The sequence below is a fragment of the Corythoichthys intestinalis genome, chromosome 15, assembly GCF_030265065.1.
Source record: "Corythoichthys intestinalis isolate RoL2023-P3 chromosome 15, ASM3026506v1, whole genome shotgun sequence".
Lineage (NCBI taxonomy): Eukaryota > Metazoa > Chordata > Actinopteri > Syngnathiformes > Syngnathidae > Corythoichthys > Corythoichthys intestinalis.
In genome coordinates this window covers 8,559,889-8,576,623 of record NC_080409.1, presented here as the reverse complement: position 1 = coordinate 8,576,623, position 16,735 = coordinate 8,559,889, and the positions used below count along the sequence as shown (strand labels likewise).

Below are 16,735 nucleotides of genomic sequence, written 5' to 3'. Positions count from 1 at the left end.
ACTCCCGTACTTATTCAAAGTGACTCTAATGAAATGATTTCATGATGTATCCCCCCCCAGATGATAACAAACTTCAAAAACACAGTTCACGGCTTTAAAAGATTCCACGGCAGAGCGTTTGACGACCCCTTCGTGCAAGCGGAAAAGAGCAAAGTACCTTACAGTTTGCATAAACTGCCTGATGGAACCACTGGAGTTAAGGTGAAGAATTTGTAGAAGTTCATTCTGTTATTTCGATGATGTCAGTTTGTTCACAATTGTGATAGATTTGCTGCGTGGACATGTGCAAAGTATCAACACTGAGCATCATAATGTTTACTAAATAATTACTATTATTATTATCGAATTAAAAAAAAATCTCCATCGAGATAACAACACATAACTCGTGAGACTAATGGCCATTGTATTTCTCAGGTGCGGTATTTGGACGAGGATAAAGTTTTCACAGTGCAGCAGATAACAGGAATGCTGCTCAGCAAGCTGAAAGAAACGTCCGAGGGCGCTCTGAAGAAACCCGTGGTGGACTGCGTGGTGTCTGTGAGCGATGCAAACAATGCTGCGGTCGATCATTACAAGTGTGGAAAATTGAAACCCGTTTGTTTGTGCTCCGTGTACCACAGGTCCCCTGCTTTTTTACAGACAGTGAACGGCGATCTGTGTTGGATGCAACACAAATTGCGGGGCTTAACTGTTTAAGGCTAATAAATGACACCACCGCAGGTCAGTCCCTTGTTTATTGCTGACCACCTCGCGACTGGCGACTGACTGAAATGGGTGGGCATGTCTGGCAGGGGAATGGCATAGACTATAGATTTACACTGCTGGCCAAAAATATTGGCACCCCTCCAATTCTGTCAGATTATGTTCAATTTCTCCCAGAAAGTGATTGAAATTACAAATGCTTTGGTAGTAATATCTTCATTTATTTTGTTTGCAATGAAAAAAACACAAAAGAGAATGGGAAAAAAAATAAATCATTATAATTTTACGCAAAACTCCAACAATGGGCTGGACAAAAGTATTGGCACCTTTAGAAAAAACGTGATGCTTCTCTTAATTTGTGTAATTAACAGCACCTGTTACTTACCTGTGGCACAAAACAGGTGGTGGCAATAACTAAATCACACGTGCAGCCAGTTAAAATGGATTAAAATTGACGCAACCTCTGTCCTGTGCCCTTGTGTGTACCGCATTGAGCATGGAGAAAAGAAAGAAGACCAAAGAACTATCTGAGGACTTGAGGAGCAAAATTGTGAGGAAGCAAAGCAAATCTCAAGGCTACAAGTCCATCTCCAAAGACCTGAATGTTCCTGTATCTACCGTGCGCAGTGTCATCAATAAGTGTAAAGCCCATGGTACTGTCGCTAACTTCCCTAGATTTGGAGAAAAACAAAAATTGACGAGAGATTTCACTGTAAGATTGTGCGGATGGTGGATAAAGAACCTCAACTAACATCCGAACAAGTTCAAGCTGTCCTGCAGTCCCAGGGTACAACAATGTCAACCCGTACTGTCCGTCGGCATCTGAATGAAAAGGTACTCTATGGTAGGATACCCAGGAAGACCCCACTTCTGATCCAGAGACATAAAAAAGCCAGAGAGGAGTTTGCCAAAACTTACCTGAGAAAGCCAAAAATGTTTTGGAAGAATGTTCTCTGGTCAGATGAGACCAAATTGCCAATACATTTTGCCAGCAGTGTGTAATACAGGTTTTTTATAGTTATTTTGAGATTTAGGGGGTATTTAAGGGTACTTAAGGGTTCAATCTGACTTAGTCGGAACTTTGGGGTATGTGGCCAGCGTAGGAACGGAACTCGTTTGTAATCCGTTGACTAGCTGTAATTGTACTGTATTTGACAGTTGCATTAGCCTATGGGATCTACAAACAGGACCTCCCCACTCCAGAGGAGAAGCCTCGCAATGTTGTGTTTGTGGATATGGGACATTCCTCTTATCAGGTCGCCATCACGTCTTTCAACAAGGGCAAACTAAAGGTCAGTAACCTACTCTGGGTTCTCCTCCCAAACCTTTGCCTGAAGGCGCTGCTCGGTCACCATGCAGGTACTGGCCACGGCATTTGACCCCTACCTGGGCGGCCGTAATTTTGACGAAGCCTTGGTGAATTACTTCTGCGAGGAGTTCAAAGTCAAGTACAAGCTGCACGTAAGAGACAACCCGCGGGCCGTGCTGCGTCTGCATCAAGAATGCGAGAAGCTCAAGAAGCTGATGAGCGCCAACTCCTCGGACCTGCCCCTCAACATCGAGTGCTTCATGAACGACATTGACGTTTCCAGCAGGATGAACAGGTCCCAACGAAGACATCCTCATTTGGCTCAATAGCATTTGAAGGGATTTTGACCTGATTTCCCATCCGCAGGGGCCATTTTGAAGAGATGTGCGCGCAATTTTTAATGCGGGTAGAGATGCCGCTGAAGGACGCCCTGGAACATTCAAGTACGTACCTCCCGTCTGATTACATCCGCTCACCTATCTTAGGTAATGTTAAGCCAACGTGTTGTGCGGCAGAGCTGAGCCGGGACGACATCTACTCCGTGGAAATAGTAGGAGGCGCGACGAGAATGCCGGCCATCAAGGACCGGATCGCTAAATTCTTCGGCAAAGATGTCAGCACCACGCTCAATGCTGACGAAGCTGTCGCCAGAGGCTCCGCCCTTCAGGTGCTCATTGAGGGTAGCTTTGCATATAATGCAAACGCTACCATGTTATGATACAGTGGTATGAAAAAGTATCTGAACCTTTTTGGAATTTCTCACATTTCTGTATAAAATCACTATCAAATTTGATCTGATCTTTGTCAAAACCACACAAATGAAAAAAAAAGTGTCTGCTTAAGCTAAAACCGTCCAAACATTTATAGGTTTTCATATTTTAATGAGGATAGGATAGCATGCAAACAATGACAGAAGGGGGAAAACTAAGTAAGTGAACCCTCTGCCTAAGGAGACTTTGCAATTGAAACCAATGTTTACCAAACATTTTAAGTCAGGGGTGTGCCCAATCACTGATGAGTGGTTTGAAGCTGCCCTGCCCATTATAAAACACACACCGGGCAAGAATATTCTTGATGAGAAGCATTGTCTGATGTGCATCATGACTCGGTCAAAAGAGCTGTCTGAAGACCTGCGATCAAGGATTGTTGATTCGTATAAAGCTGGGAAAGGATACAAAACCATCTCTAAAAGTCTTGATGTTCATCAATCGACAATCGGAGAAATTGTCTACAAATGGAGAGAGTTTGGCACTGTTGTTTCCTGCCATGGAGTGGCTGTCCACCAAAGATGACGCCAAGAGTTCCGCGCAGAATACTCAGAGAGGTAAAAAAGAACCCTAGAGTGTCTGCTAAAGACTTACAGAAATTACTGGCACAGTCCAATATCTCGGTTCACACATCAACTATATGTAAAACTATGGCCAACAATGGTGTTCATGGGAGGACTCCGCGGAGGACACCCATGCTGTCTAAAAAATACTTTGTTGCTCGTTTAATGTTCGCAAAAAGGCACTTGGACACTCCACAGAGGTCTTGGCAAAATATTTTGTGGGCTGATGAAACCAAAGTGAAATTGTTTGGGAGTAATACACAATGTCATGTGTGGAGGAAAAATTGAATAGCTCACCAACTTCATCACCTCATTTCCACCGTGAGGCATGGTGAAGGGAGCATCATGATTTGGGGCTGTTTTGCTTCCTCAGGGCCTGGAAAACTTGATATCATTAATGGAAGAATGAATTCAAAAGTTTATCAGGATGTTTTGCAGGAACACCTGTCAGACAGTTAAAGCTAAAAAGAAGATTGCTGCTGCACCAAGACAATATTCCAAAACAACGAAGTAAATCAAGTTCAGAATGGTTTCAGAAGAACAAAATACACGTTCTGGAGTGGCCAAGTCAAAGTCCAGACTTGAACCCTATTGAGTTGCCGTGGCATGGCTTAAAGACAGCGATTCATGCCGGACATCCCAGGAATCTGACTGAACTACAGCAGTTTTGTAGAGAAGAATGGTCCAAGATTAGTCCTGGTCGACGTGCCAGACTGATCTGCAGCTACAGGAAGCGTCTGGTTGAAATTATTGCTGCCAAAGGGTGGGCCACAAAATATTACTACAAAATATTAGTTCACTTACTTATTTTTCCCCCTTCTGCCGTTGTTTGCATACTATCCTCATTAAAATCAAAAACCTATAAATGTTTGGGTGGTTTTAGTTAAAGCAGAGTTTTTTCATTTTCAGTGATTTTGACAAAGATCAGATCACATTTGATAGGGATTTTATGCAGAAATGTGACAAATTCCAAAAGGTTCAGATACTTTTTCATACCACTGTATTCCTTTTTTTCATCGGCGCGCCACCCAGCCAAAACCCAACATCGTTCAAACACCAATTTTCGTTTGACACACGAAAAAATTGACCATTCGCTCAAAGACATGTTTTGTTTTGTTTTGTTTTTTTGAAAAAGTGAGATTTCAAAACACTACTTGTCCTACAGTTTTTGTCTAAACAAAAAATTCAGAACGCTAAAGTGCCACAGAGGTTTTTGCCAAAAACGTACGGTTTGGCCCAAATTTTCCCAAAACATACCCATTCATTTCTAATAGGCAATATTTGCCATTTATTTCCAATGGCCTTATTTGGCCGCCGTTCATTTTAATTGCACAAAAATTTCAATTCAGTCCTATTGATTTCCAACCCAAGTGTCTCAATATCAACAGGAAGCTCCCTTCAACAACCCAATGACAACAGGAAGTGACCCTGAAATGACCCCAGATCAATATGAAGTTGCCCAATACAAACCCAAAGCAGATCCCAGATCAGTGGAAAGTGACCTCACCAAAATGAACAGAAAGTGACCCAATATAGCAAACGTCACACCAAAATTAACATCGCAATTTTTACAGAAATTGCATTGTCTAGTTATATATTTTGTCTCTTCTTTGTGAAGTACCTGACGTTTCGTATTAATCTTTTGATTCCGCTGTCGTTGCAGTGCGCAATCTTGTCTCCAGCCTTTAAAGTTCGTGAGTTCTCCATCACTGATGTTGTTCCCTTCCCTATTACTCTGCGCTGGAAATCACCAACAGAAGATGGACTCGGGTAAGGAGAAGTTGCTGTATTTATTACAATACTGTAGTTCACACGCTTCCAGATTTTACTCCGGTCTGTGTTCATAAAAAGTCGCCCAGTCAACACGGATTCCATGATAGCGAACGTGCTTCAAAATGAAAGCTTTCGTCACATTTGAACATCATAAAATCTCTTCTTGTTGACACACTTGACGTGTTTGGCACGATTGGTCTTAACATGGAACGTTCGAAATTATCTTTTTGTTGTAGAGAATGTGAGGTGTTCGGTAAGAATCATGCTGCCCCCTTTTCCAAAGTGATCACCTTCCACAAGAAGGAGCCTTTTGACCTCGAAGCCTTTTACAGCTGCCATCAAGAGCTTCCACATCCTGACTGTAGGATAGGTAAGGAACTAGCTAGCGCTAAAACCTTGAGTTGAAGTGATCTATTTCTGATTCAAAGACAATTTTTCCCCTCCTGTTGCCAGGATGCTTTTCAGTCCAGAATGTGGTGCCGCAGGCAGACGGAGACAGCTCCAAAGTGAAGGTCAAGGTGCGCTTTAATGTCCACGGCATCTTCAGTGTGTCCAGCGCCTCTTTGATTGAGAAGCAGAAAGGAGAGGGGGAGGACATGCAGATGGATGCCGAGCCAATTTTGCAAAATGAAGGCAGAGCGGAGGAGCAGGTAGGAGGGTTTCAACATTTTTACTAGTGTTGCATCCATTCTGGGCCAATACATAGTTATTTTTGGGAAAAAAATGCTTAAAATATATTGCAGAAAACACAGACAAGGCTGAAAAAGCAGTTTCTGCTCTTGCACGCCTCTTTAAAATAAATTGCTGTATTTTAAGCCAAAAGAACCATTGTGTTCGATAGAACAATATGTCTATATGCTGCCATAGCAGTTTCATGGTGCATTAAGCCCCCGAACTATTTTTAATTTGTCAATTTTACCCTGGAGACCCCCGTTTACAGACACTGCGCAACCGCCTTTGTTTCAACCCAGCCATTAAAATAAGTTCGTTAAAGTTAATTCGCTCCAGGGACCAGGACCTTGTTTGTAAGTCGAAAAGGTTGTATGTCGCTACTGACCTTCAGTTTGCCTTTGTTGAAAGACGTGATGGCAACCTGATATGAGGAATTAATGCATTCCATTAATTCATTCATTCCATTAATATTTAGTAAAACAAAAAAAAAATTATCTAAAATTATTCACTCGCATATTTTAAACTTACAAACAAATTACGTCACAATGAAAAAAATAGTGTCTGTAAATAGGTTACGGATAAACTACCTGATAACTATCGCTTAATTGTATTTTTTTGTTACTGTCGCATTTTCCCTGATATTTTAGATGATAAATAGTCGATCTGAACAAAGAAAAATTGAAGAAAAAAAAAACGTTTCAAAGGGTAAATATTTGAAAAAAAAATCTCGTCCACTCCTTGATGTCTGCGATTTCTTCATTGCGACCCTTGTTATATTACCGTGTTTCACCCATAAAATCCCCCAAAAGTCCAGCTGTGGCCATTCACAGCTGTGTCTTGACACTCGGTAAGACAAGCTAAACTGAGTTTTTGGATCGAAACAAGGTAAGTACGCGGTAATAGCTCGTTAAAATCATGGTGTCTTTAATTATGCTCTCTCATGCTCTCACCTCGAGTTAGGGTTTAGGGGTTTAAATTGATTTATTTTTTATTTTTTTTAATCCCTTACTGTTCAAAATTTTTCTTCCCCCCCGAAAATTGAGATTTTAAGCTTTCAAATGATGTATCAGACATGCATGTTGGACTATTTTGAAGTTTGGCCAAATTGGGGGTCTCAGAGCAGAACTTCAAGTCACCTGAGTGTTTTCCGCCATATATACTAGTATACTGTATTTTTCTTTTAATCCTAAATTTCTGCTACTCACTTGAATGTAAAGTAATTCTATCATGATGTGGTTAGTCATTGCTTAACTCGAGTGTCAAATGTGTACAGTTACATTTGTTCATTCGCACCCTCCCTGTCAAAATGAATTGGAAGTTGTTATAAATTGCGTCCTTTAAGGCCCACAAGACCCCAGTAGATGTCAAAGGAAACTATTATTTATCTTTTCTGTGTGTTCGTTAATTACCCATAGCGGGAGTATTTACTAATTAATAATAGATTCATTAAAAGACTCACAGACCTGATGAAGTAATTTGATCTGAGTGTATTTATTCCAGGGATATTGTAAATGAGAAGTACAGAACTCTGGCTGATAACGGAAGTACCAGTAAAGTTCCCGAACCAGTGGGTATCTAATATACTACGAAGGCCTGGCAAAATTAGCATTCGTTTTTCTGCTTGTCTCGTGGAGACGACGGCGTCATCCCAGTTCTCGTTTCCCGTCTGGAGGCGTCGTGACCTGTTAATTTGCTGATCTTAACGATTTATTGTACCCTGACTCTGGGTACAAGTCCTAGACGCATTCCCACGGAAGTAAAACCCTTAGGAGTTTATTTTGAGAAAATATTAAGTGGACAACATATTCTGTCTTCTGTTTGACGTTGTCAGGCAGCGTGCTTATGGTTCTGCTGAGTGGACGTCTACTAAAAAATGCGATCATCCAGCTAATGTTGATTAAGAGATTATCGATTATATTTAAATCAAAGTGTTTATCACTAATGGTACAGTATATATGTCAAAACAGGTAGTCTCCTGGTTACGCTGTACACGATTTACGCGATTTCGACTTTATGATGCCAGAGTCTTATTGTACCTCACAGTATCTTATTTTTACTTTACTTTATTATTAATATGATGTGCTCTGTCTTCTCGAAATGTGAAGTTGTCCAGCGTGACAAACAGCAAACAAGGCAATTGTGCTTTTTAAAGCTTTTTGCTTCCTTCACGTTAGACAATTTGTAAAGCTGTAACACACGTGTACGCTTATGTTCAAAACGACACACATTTTAACAATAAAACACTTGAAACAAAACAATTGGTGTTCAAACATCAATCTAGTCTGATCAATATGTAAATTGAGTAGATGAAATCAGCCTAATTTGCCTAACAAAAGTCCACTCTTAAATGCTACAAATGCTGACGTATTTACAGTTCTCATAGTAAATCGCTCACACGTAACTCCATAAACTGCAGCTCTAAACTTAATAACAAATGTATGCACACAAATATATGAGCTGAAACAACTTACAGCTGGATGTGGGCTAAACCAGAGCACAGCTACACTGCTGGCCAAAAGTATTGGCAACCCTGCAATTCTGTCAGATAATGCTCAATTCAATGCCAGACAAAAGTATTAGCGCCCTTTGAAAAATCATATGATACCTATGGCACATAACAGGTTGTGTCGATAAATAAATCAAACGTGCACCCAGTTAAAATGGATTAAAGTTGACTCAACCTCTGTCCTGTGTCCTTGCGTGTACCACATTGAGCATGGAGAAAAGAAAGAAGACCAAAGAACTGTCTGAGGACTTGAGAAGCAAAATTGGTGAGGAAGCATTGGCAATCTCAAGGCTACAAGTCCATCTCCAAAGACCTGAATGTTCCTGTCTCCACGATGCGCAGTGTCATCAATAAGTGTAAAGCCCATGGCACTGTGGCTAAACTCCCTAGATGTGGACGGAAAACAAAAATTGACGAGAGATTTCAACGAAAGATTGTGCGGATGGTGGATAAAGAATCTCGACTAACATCCAAACAAGTTCAAGCTGTCCTGCAGTCCCAGGGTACAACAGTGTAAACCCGTACTATCCGTCGGCGTCTGAATGAAAAGGGACTCTATGGTAGGATACCCAGGAAGACCCTACTTCTGACCCAGAGACATAAAAAAGCCGGGCTGAAGTTTGCCAAAACTTACCAGAGAAAGCCAAAAACGTTTTGGGAGAATGTTCTCTGGTCAGGTGAGACAAAAGTAGAGCTTTTTGGGAAAAGGCATCAACATAGAGTTTACAGGAAAAAAACTAGGCCTTCAAAGAAAAGAACACAGGGTCTCCCTCAGAGGTCATGGGTCTTCCAGCAGGACAATGACCCAAAACACACTTCAAATAGCACTAGAAAATGGCCTAAGAGAAAGCACCGGAGACTTCTATAGTGGCCAGCAATGAGTCCAGACCTGAATCCCATAGAACACCTGTGGAGAGATCTGAAAATGGCTGTTTGGAGAAGGCACCCTTCAAATCTCAGCGACCTGGAGCAGTTGGCCAAAGAAGAATGGTCTAAAATTCCAGCCAAGCATTTTAAGAAACTCATTGATGGATACCCGAACGGTTGTTCGCAGTTATTTTGTCTAAAGGTTGTGCTACCAAGTATTAGGTTGAGGGTACCAATAGTTTTGTCTGGCCCATTTTTGGATTTTTGTGTAAAATGATAATGATTCAATTTTTTTTTAATTGTCTTTGTTTTTTCATCGCAAGCAACATACATGAAAATATTACTACCAAAGCATTTGTAATTGCAATCATTTTCTGGGAGAAATTTAGCATAATCTGACAGAATTGCAGGGGTGCCAATACTTTTGGCCAGCAGTGTATGACTACGCAAACTCAATCGTGTAGCCTTCTGGTGGAAATAGCCAGTTTCTGCTGTAGTACTTCAAATTTTTTCTGTATTTGCTCCACAGTGGGGACACCTTTCCAGGGGTGACAATACTTTTGGCCAGTAGTGTATGCTTTATCCATGTCAAACGTCTGAGTCTGCGCCTCAGTCATACAGTGTGACAGTCCAGCCAGACCCAACACTGCCACCAGAGGGCATTAAGCAAAATACATTACTTTTAGACTTTTTGGATAGTTATTTTGAGATTTATGGATACTTAAAGGGTTCATTCGGATTCAAGCAAATTCAGGTTACGTTGCCAGAGTAGGAATGAAACTCGTTCGTAACCTGAAAACTACCTGTAATTTGATTAATTATAAGCATGCATAAAGAGTAAAAAAAAAACTAAATCAGACGCAGTTTTATTTCAATCCAACCACGTCTAGCACGGTCAATGGCTGCCAATGAGTTAACAAGGAAGTGAGCCAGAAATGCCTCAAAACCAACAGGGAGTGACACCAAATCAACAGGAAGTCAGTTGGAAATGCCCCCAAATCATCAGGAAGCAGCCCAAAATATTCAGCAGGAAATGATCCAAAATTGACAGGAAGTGACCCGTTTCTTAAAACGACACGGAACTGACGCAAAATGAACTAATTTCCTGCCATTGACAACGATAGAAGTCTAATTCATTTATACTGGAAGGGTCAGCTGTGAATGCTAATCTCTCAGTGCCACTGCCGTTGGCTTAACTCACTGGCTGCCGTTGATGGTTCAATTATGTCCAATCTATTCGAAGTGGGAGGAGTGGCAGCGAATGAACGAACTCATCTCTAACAGTACATATTGCCCAGAATCTTCATGTTATTTCTTAATACTCCCCAACACTCATGGCGTCATTTTTATGCCGTATCGGTACCAATACTAGTAATGGTTTTGACACTCATTTTTACCCAATATACAGTAAGACAAACACGGAAGGCTGCTATTTGTCATTGATACGAGAATTATATTTCCCAGATCAAAATGCAGGTCGACCAAGAAGTGCAAAACCAGGGGGACCCGCAAAATGAAGACGCTTGCACCAATAGGGTTAGTGGGACGGACCACAATGTTTTCCTGCCAACAGTCACAAAAAAACACACCTATGTCTATAATGTCCTACTATTTTACTCCTCAGCACAACACACAAGTGCAGCTATAAGTGTATTTTGTGTTGCAGGAGTGCGTTGGGGAGAAGCAGGAGTCTGCAGCAGTAGCAGGGAGCAAGGCCAAAGTCAAGGTGAAGAGTGCCGACCTACCCATTGTGGCCAGCAATATTCGACAGCTTGACAGCGAGGTGCTTTGCAACTTTGTCAATTTTGAGGTGAGTCTCTCCACTCCCCTTCTGTTGATGAAGATTTTGTGGCTGCATTGTAGAATTGGTGGAAATTTTACTTTAAATTTTAGATCATGCACATGCAACATACTAAAAATTGCCCTTTTTTTTTTTGCAAATGTATTCTTCCTGAGACCGAATCTAAAAAAATAAATTCTAAAAAGAATTATTTGCTTTTTATCGATAAATATCAGGATCAGGTTTGCAGTACTGTGTATGATGGATTATAAATTAATGTACTAACCTGCAGCCTTTATGCATGGGCCGGTCACAGGATAGTGCAGCAGCTGTGCTTAGAGTGGGCTCTAGATGTCTCCAAACCAAGATGCTTGGGATTAGTTAACTGAGGGGAAAACCCTAATCACCCATGGTGCACAAATAAAATGGAAAATCATGAATTATCAACTCATTACATGTCACTACAGTGTCACCAGTAGGGATGGGAATTGATAGGATTTTTACGATTCTGATTCCATTATCGATATTGCTTAACGATTTGATTCTTTATTGATTCTCTTACCGATTCTAATTTGGGGAAAAAGAAGAAGAAACATTTCGATTGGCATCGAGTTTAATCAGAAGTCACAACCTTACAAACTCACAACGAGGTCAAAAGAGGCCCAAAGCCTCAATATTAACTGTGGCAATAAGTGGCAAATGCACAAGAATGTGTAACATTTTACTGAAACATTTTTCTAATAGAAATAAAAAATATGAAAATGAATGAATGAATGAATATTGGCATATAGGTCGTTGTTCTGCCGTTGCCAATATGTGTTAAAGCAGGGGTCCCCAAACTTTTTCCTGTGAGGGCCACATAACTTTTAACTGATGAGGGGCCGGGGTCAGTTTGAACAGAACACAGAAAAAGTGTGACGATTGCAGGAGTGCCGAAATGTAAAAAATTATTGCTTTTCAGAAAGCCGCAATCAAATAACCCTTTCTGGATTCTTTACAGAACAAAAGTAAATAAAATAAAAATAATATAATAATTAATATAAAAACACTATTAATCAGAGAGGGTTATTTGGTTATTATCTATTTGAGTTCTTCACAGAAAAAGGCCAGAAAATAAATAACACTATTAAGAAAAGAAAAAAAAATTCAAAATGCTCTCTGGTATTGTTCAGGGGCCGGACCAAATGTGGGGGTGGGCTGTATCCGGCCCGCAGGCCGTAGTTTGGGGACCCCTGTTAAAGTGTATTATTTACCAGTATATTGAAATGCATTAGTTTTTATGGCGCTTTCACGCTCAAGTGGGGGCGCCCTTGCGCTTCCTCACGTGAAGAAGAGCGCGCTTCCACGTGAAGAAGAAATGCCGCGTCCAAGCGAGTGGGCGAGTTAGTGAGAGAGGGGAAACACTGCTACGAGCCTACGTTCTTTTTTAATGTTTGTAAAATATCTACAGAGGCAACACCTGTATGTATCGTCTTTTGTGTTGTTGCTGTGTGCTTCCACTCGCGATCGGACACTTAAATCCAGTTGTGTAGTAGATTGAACGATGTGCTAATGCTAGCGAACGCATGCTAACCGTATTAGCAGCTAATCATCGCTGATTTACGTTGATGCAAACCTGTTTGTTATTGGGGACGAAATTGATTTGTTTCATTTCTATTTTTAGTTTCACTCTTCAAGTGATGGTTGAATAAAGTCAGCAAATTATACCAACGTCTTCTGTATCCTCATTTGGGAGTTTAGCTGTATAGCCAGGACTAAGCCTTAGCGTCTCTGTGAGGACAGTGCAGTGTTATTCCCTCCCGATGCAGTTATCTCCCCCTTCCCTCCCGATGCAGTTATCTCCACCTTGCAAGACTGCAAGTCGTTTTGTTGTAATTTTTCCTCGTGAAGTAAAGACACTTTCGAGCGTTTGAACCTACGTGCTGTCATTGTTATGTTTTACGGCTGCAATGCTCGTGCTAAACCATCGTAACCTTTCATTTTCACCCTCTTTCCTGGTGAAGTGTAGCCAAAGTTTGGATCGGGTGGTTCTTGGAGCCATGCTAGTTTGATGCGTCTGGACAACAAGACAAGTCACAACGCAATATGCGTCTTTAGGAATCGTTAAAGGGATCGTTCAGACTTTTTCATTGTGATGTCGAGGCCTCGAAACACAAGGAACCGGTTCTGAATTGGAATCGGATTTCGATTCCCATCCCTAGTCACCAGAAAGTATTAGTCACTAAGAAAAAACATCGTGATAACTAAAAACCTGTGCAAAAGCCCAGCAAAATGCATCCTGGGAATTGTCATTGTACTGTCATGCTCTTTGTTTGCCTGTCTTTATTTGTATTGCTTTGTTGTCCCCTCGTAGCTTTTTGGCGTAACTAGCATAAACGTGATATATTTGTAAATTGATTCCTTTTATTGTTTGATTGACGTTTTGGCTCATTTCAATTCATTTTGTTGATATGAGACATTATTTTGGCACTTTTTCTATCACCTTAGTTTAAGTTGTTTTCTTATTTTTCCCAGAATGTTCTTAAATTTATCACAATTAAAACATCTAGTGGAGCATCATTATACAATTAGCAAAAATATGTTAAGTCCACCACCGCATATATCGGTATCAGATTTTTGGAGTCAGACAACATCGGTTAAAAAGTTGGACAACTATAGTATTATTATTTGTTTCTTTGCTGTCTCTTTCAAATGTGGGAACATTTGTTTTGATTAACATCTTCAAAATACTAGAAATACAATTAGTTTTAGAACACCTGTTACCAAAACCTAGGTAGAAGAAAAGAAAGCAGCCAATCACATACACTGGACTTGAAATATCAGAAAGAATATTAATTGAATATCTCACTCCATCTCATGCAGCCCTGTTACACATGATTTAAATAAGACAATTATTTGACATAAGCTTATCCTCTTGCTCAGCAGTAACAGCTAACGAATCAGCTAGATTTTGGTCCCGAGAGAAAACAAACATTAGTAGAGATGTGCAACCCTGTAACCTTGCTGTGATTATACCGAGTATTGTAAACACCAAATAAATGGTGCAATCTAAATTTTACAATTGACCTGTAAGCGGAGCTATTCAAGCCTTTGATAGTTTATTACCTATGACTATATAGCAGAAAATCCCATAGTGAAGGTTTGGTTTTCAAAGATTTTAAAGGCCGAATGTCCTACAACTCTGGAATGTCCCGTTTGCACTTGATAATATTGGATATTATCTTTTTATTTTTAGTCAAAGTATAATATTGGTTTTGTTTTGGTCACAGCGTCATATGATCGTGCAAGACAAACAGGTGAAAGAGGCTAATGATGCGAAGAATTCTGTGGAAGAATATGTCTACGATCTCCGGAACAAACTTTGTGGCATCTATGAAAAGTATATCACCGAGGAAGTAAGTGCTGATTTGGTTTGCATACTTGGCAAAATTGGCATAGGACCCATAGATGGAGATTTAGGGGGTGCAAGTGGGGCACTGCCCACCGGTGGCCGAAAAATGGCATTGCATGTAATTGACTTTCCGAAAATTGAATTTAAAGGGGATGTTCAGAATTTTTTACTCAAAGTGCCTATGACAGCAAAAAGCATGTTTATTTCATATTTCACGTGGTATTTTATGCTCCTAAATGAAATGGACACCGCTTGGATGTGTGTGGAAGTGATCAATATATTTATTCAATTTTTTAAATTTAAATTGCCATTTAAATGAGTGCCTACCTGGATTGACAAAGAATGCGAATGTGACGTCAGACGGATATTCATCTTCAGTTTACAGCCCATACTACAGTATGGAGAACGACTTGGGATTCAGCTGATTTTGCGGATTATTTCGTTTTATTTTTCGCATCACGCCAGCCCAATGTGTTGCAGGCTTTTGTTGCTGCTCCAGGAAGAGGCGTGTTAGCCTTTTTGGGTTTCAAAAAGTTCCCGTTCACCACAGATAATGGCCAAAACAACTCCGACAACTGTGGGACCATTGGACCGGCGAGGAAGTGAGGAAACTAAGTGTTTTGTATTTTGTCAAATACTGGGATCATGGCACACGTTTTAATAAGAAGGTGGCTTGCATTTTGTGAGTGAAAATACTCCCTGTCACACGGCCAACGACTGGCGGCGTGTAGCACACCATGGTCGCCGGCCGATAAAGGCGTGCCCGCCAAGAATGAGCTTTCCTCGGCTTGGCCACGAGCAGCACCCCGCTCTGATGTTGGCTGGTTTGGCTGGCCAATCCAGCCCGCTCGGTCCCATTCGCGTGCCCGCCAAGAATGCGCTTTCCTCGGCTTGGCCACTAGCAGCACCCCGCTCCGACGTAAACCGGTTTGTCCAACGAGAATGGGCTATTTTCGGCGTTCATTCCCAGCGACGAGCGCTGCCATGGTCGCAGCAGAACGACGGTCTTTCCTCCATCTCCGAAGCCGGGGCAGGGAAATGACAAAAGTCGGACTAACTCCTGGCATAAAATACCGTTCGAGAAAGGAAGACGTTGCCAGTTTAACCATTACACAGTAATTTTGTCCTGTCGTACTGAATAAATGCATTTTTAATATTTTATATTCCATTTAGCACACGACTGTTATTTGTTATGACCATACCATTTATTTAGCAATTGGGGAAAAATACTTAGATAAAAAGAATATCCTGTAAAAATATTGGAGTAGAGAGATTGAAACATTCATGACATTTGGCTCTTCTCAGTCATATTTTCCATGTTCTGAATCTTGCCCCCTCAATGGGCTGAATTCTAAATCAGATGAAATCATGACCCTGTCGATGTCATCATCCAGCTGAGGAGGCTAGAGCGCTATAATGACAGGCGAGTGTAAACGGCAGATTAATAATTTCTCGTCATCTACGCTTTACGTACGATTCCAATTCGCATGATAATGCTATTTAAGATTTTTTTTTCATGCTGTCACAGGCACTTTAAGGCTAATTTATGTTTCTGCGTTCCGGTAACGGTGGAGCAACGGCGTAGACCCCACGCGTCATTGCACATTTGAAGTTCTGCATCAAGAGAATGCGTTGCTCTGTAATTTACAGCCATGCCACTAGAGGGATGTGGCTGTGTCTTTGTACGGTTTTGGGGGACTCTTGTCTAATTCCTTTAATTTTCCTCCAGTCATTGACAGCGATGGCAATGGAGATGGAACGTTTGTATTTGCAGCTGCAGTTAATCAATATTAAACAACAAATGTTGTTAATACAAATGTTGAAGCATAGGCAACACACAAGACGTTTGCAAATATTTGCAAACGGCGGTGTTGTTGTGCTGAACCAGAAACAACGTTCTGAGCGGACCAATTACAGTCCTTCGACATTTACGTGATGCGCGTGAGGCGTAGTCAGGATATTTTGGAGGTGCATGTCAGGCGACGGCGCAGGGCCGTCAATCAGGTCTGCGTTTAGGGCTTAGTTCCGCCGTCACCGCTTCGCAGAAGCATAAATCAGCCTTCATGTGGGGGGGGGTTTAATTCGTCAGTGAAATTGATTTCAACAAATTCCGTGCAGTTTGTCAGTTATTTGTTAGTTTCAGGGCTAGTGCAAGTCAACGGTGCCTGCTAAGAATGAAAATCTCCGGTGACCCACGCAATCAATAGTGTTGACTATGTTTTCAGGATAAAGTTGTTAAAATTTACCATTAGATGTCAATAATTATAGCATGAACAGAGCCGTTTATAGTCCAGCAGCTCTGCAGGGAACATGCTTTCTAGGCAAGCAGGGCAGAGTTATATCACATAGTTTTTTTCACTGCTGATTTTTGTTTGTGGAAGTAAAAGGGACAGCCCAGCAACTGA

The 16,735-nt window shown here is 41.1% G+C and overlaps 1 protein-coding gene across 1 annotated transcript in view; it reads left to right on the top strand.

Annotated features, from left to right (window-relative positions):
- The window catches only part of hspa4l (heat shock protein 4 like), a 35,314-nt gene that overhangs the window by 9,390 nt on the left and 9,189 nt on the right, over nucleotides 1-16,735 (top strand). Inside the window, exons 3-15 of the mRNA XM_057858545.1 lie at nucleotides 61-201; nucleotides 415-537; nucleotides 621-720; nucleotides 1,861-1,994; nucleotides 2,062-2,306; nucleotides 2,378-2,454; nucleotides 2,527-2,678; nucleotides 5,005-5,111; nucleotides 5,351-5,484; nucleotides 5,568-5,764; nucleotides 10,624-10,695; nucleotides 10,826-10,969; nucleotides 14,209-14,334. Of these exons, the coding sequence (XP_057714528.1) occupies nucleotides 61-201; nucleotides 415-537; nucleotides 621-720; nucleotides 1,861-1,994; nucleotides 2,062-2,306; nucleotides 2,378-2,454; nucleotides 2,527-2,678; nucleotides 5,005-5,111; nucleotides 5,351-5,484; nucleotides 5,568-5,764; nucleotides 10,624-10,695; nucleotides 10,826-10,969; nucleotides 14,209-14,334 (1,752 nt within the window). The remainder of the gene's footprint in view (nucleotides 1-60; nucleotides 202-414; nucleotides 538-620; nucleotides 721-1,860; nucleotides 1,995-2,061; nucleotides 2,307-2,377; nucleotides 2,455-2,526; nucleotides 2,679-5,004; nucleotides 5,112-5,350; nucleotides 5,485-5,567; nucleotides 5,765-10,623; nucleotides 10,696-10,825; nucleotides 10,970-14,208; nucleotides 14,335-16,735) is intronic.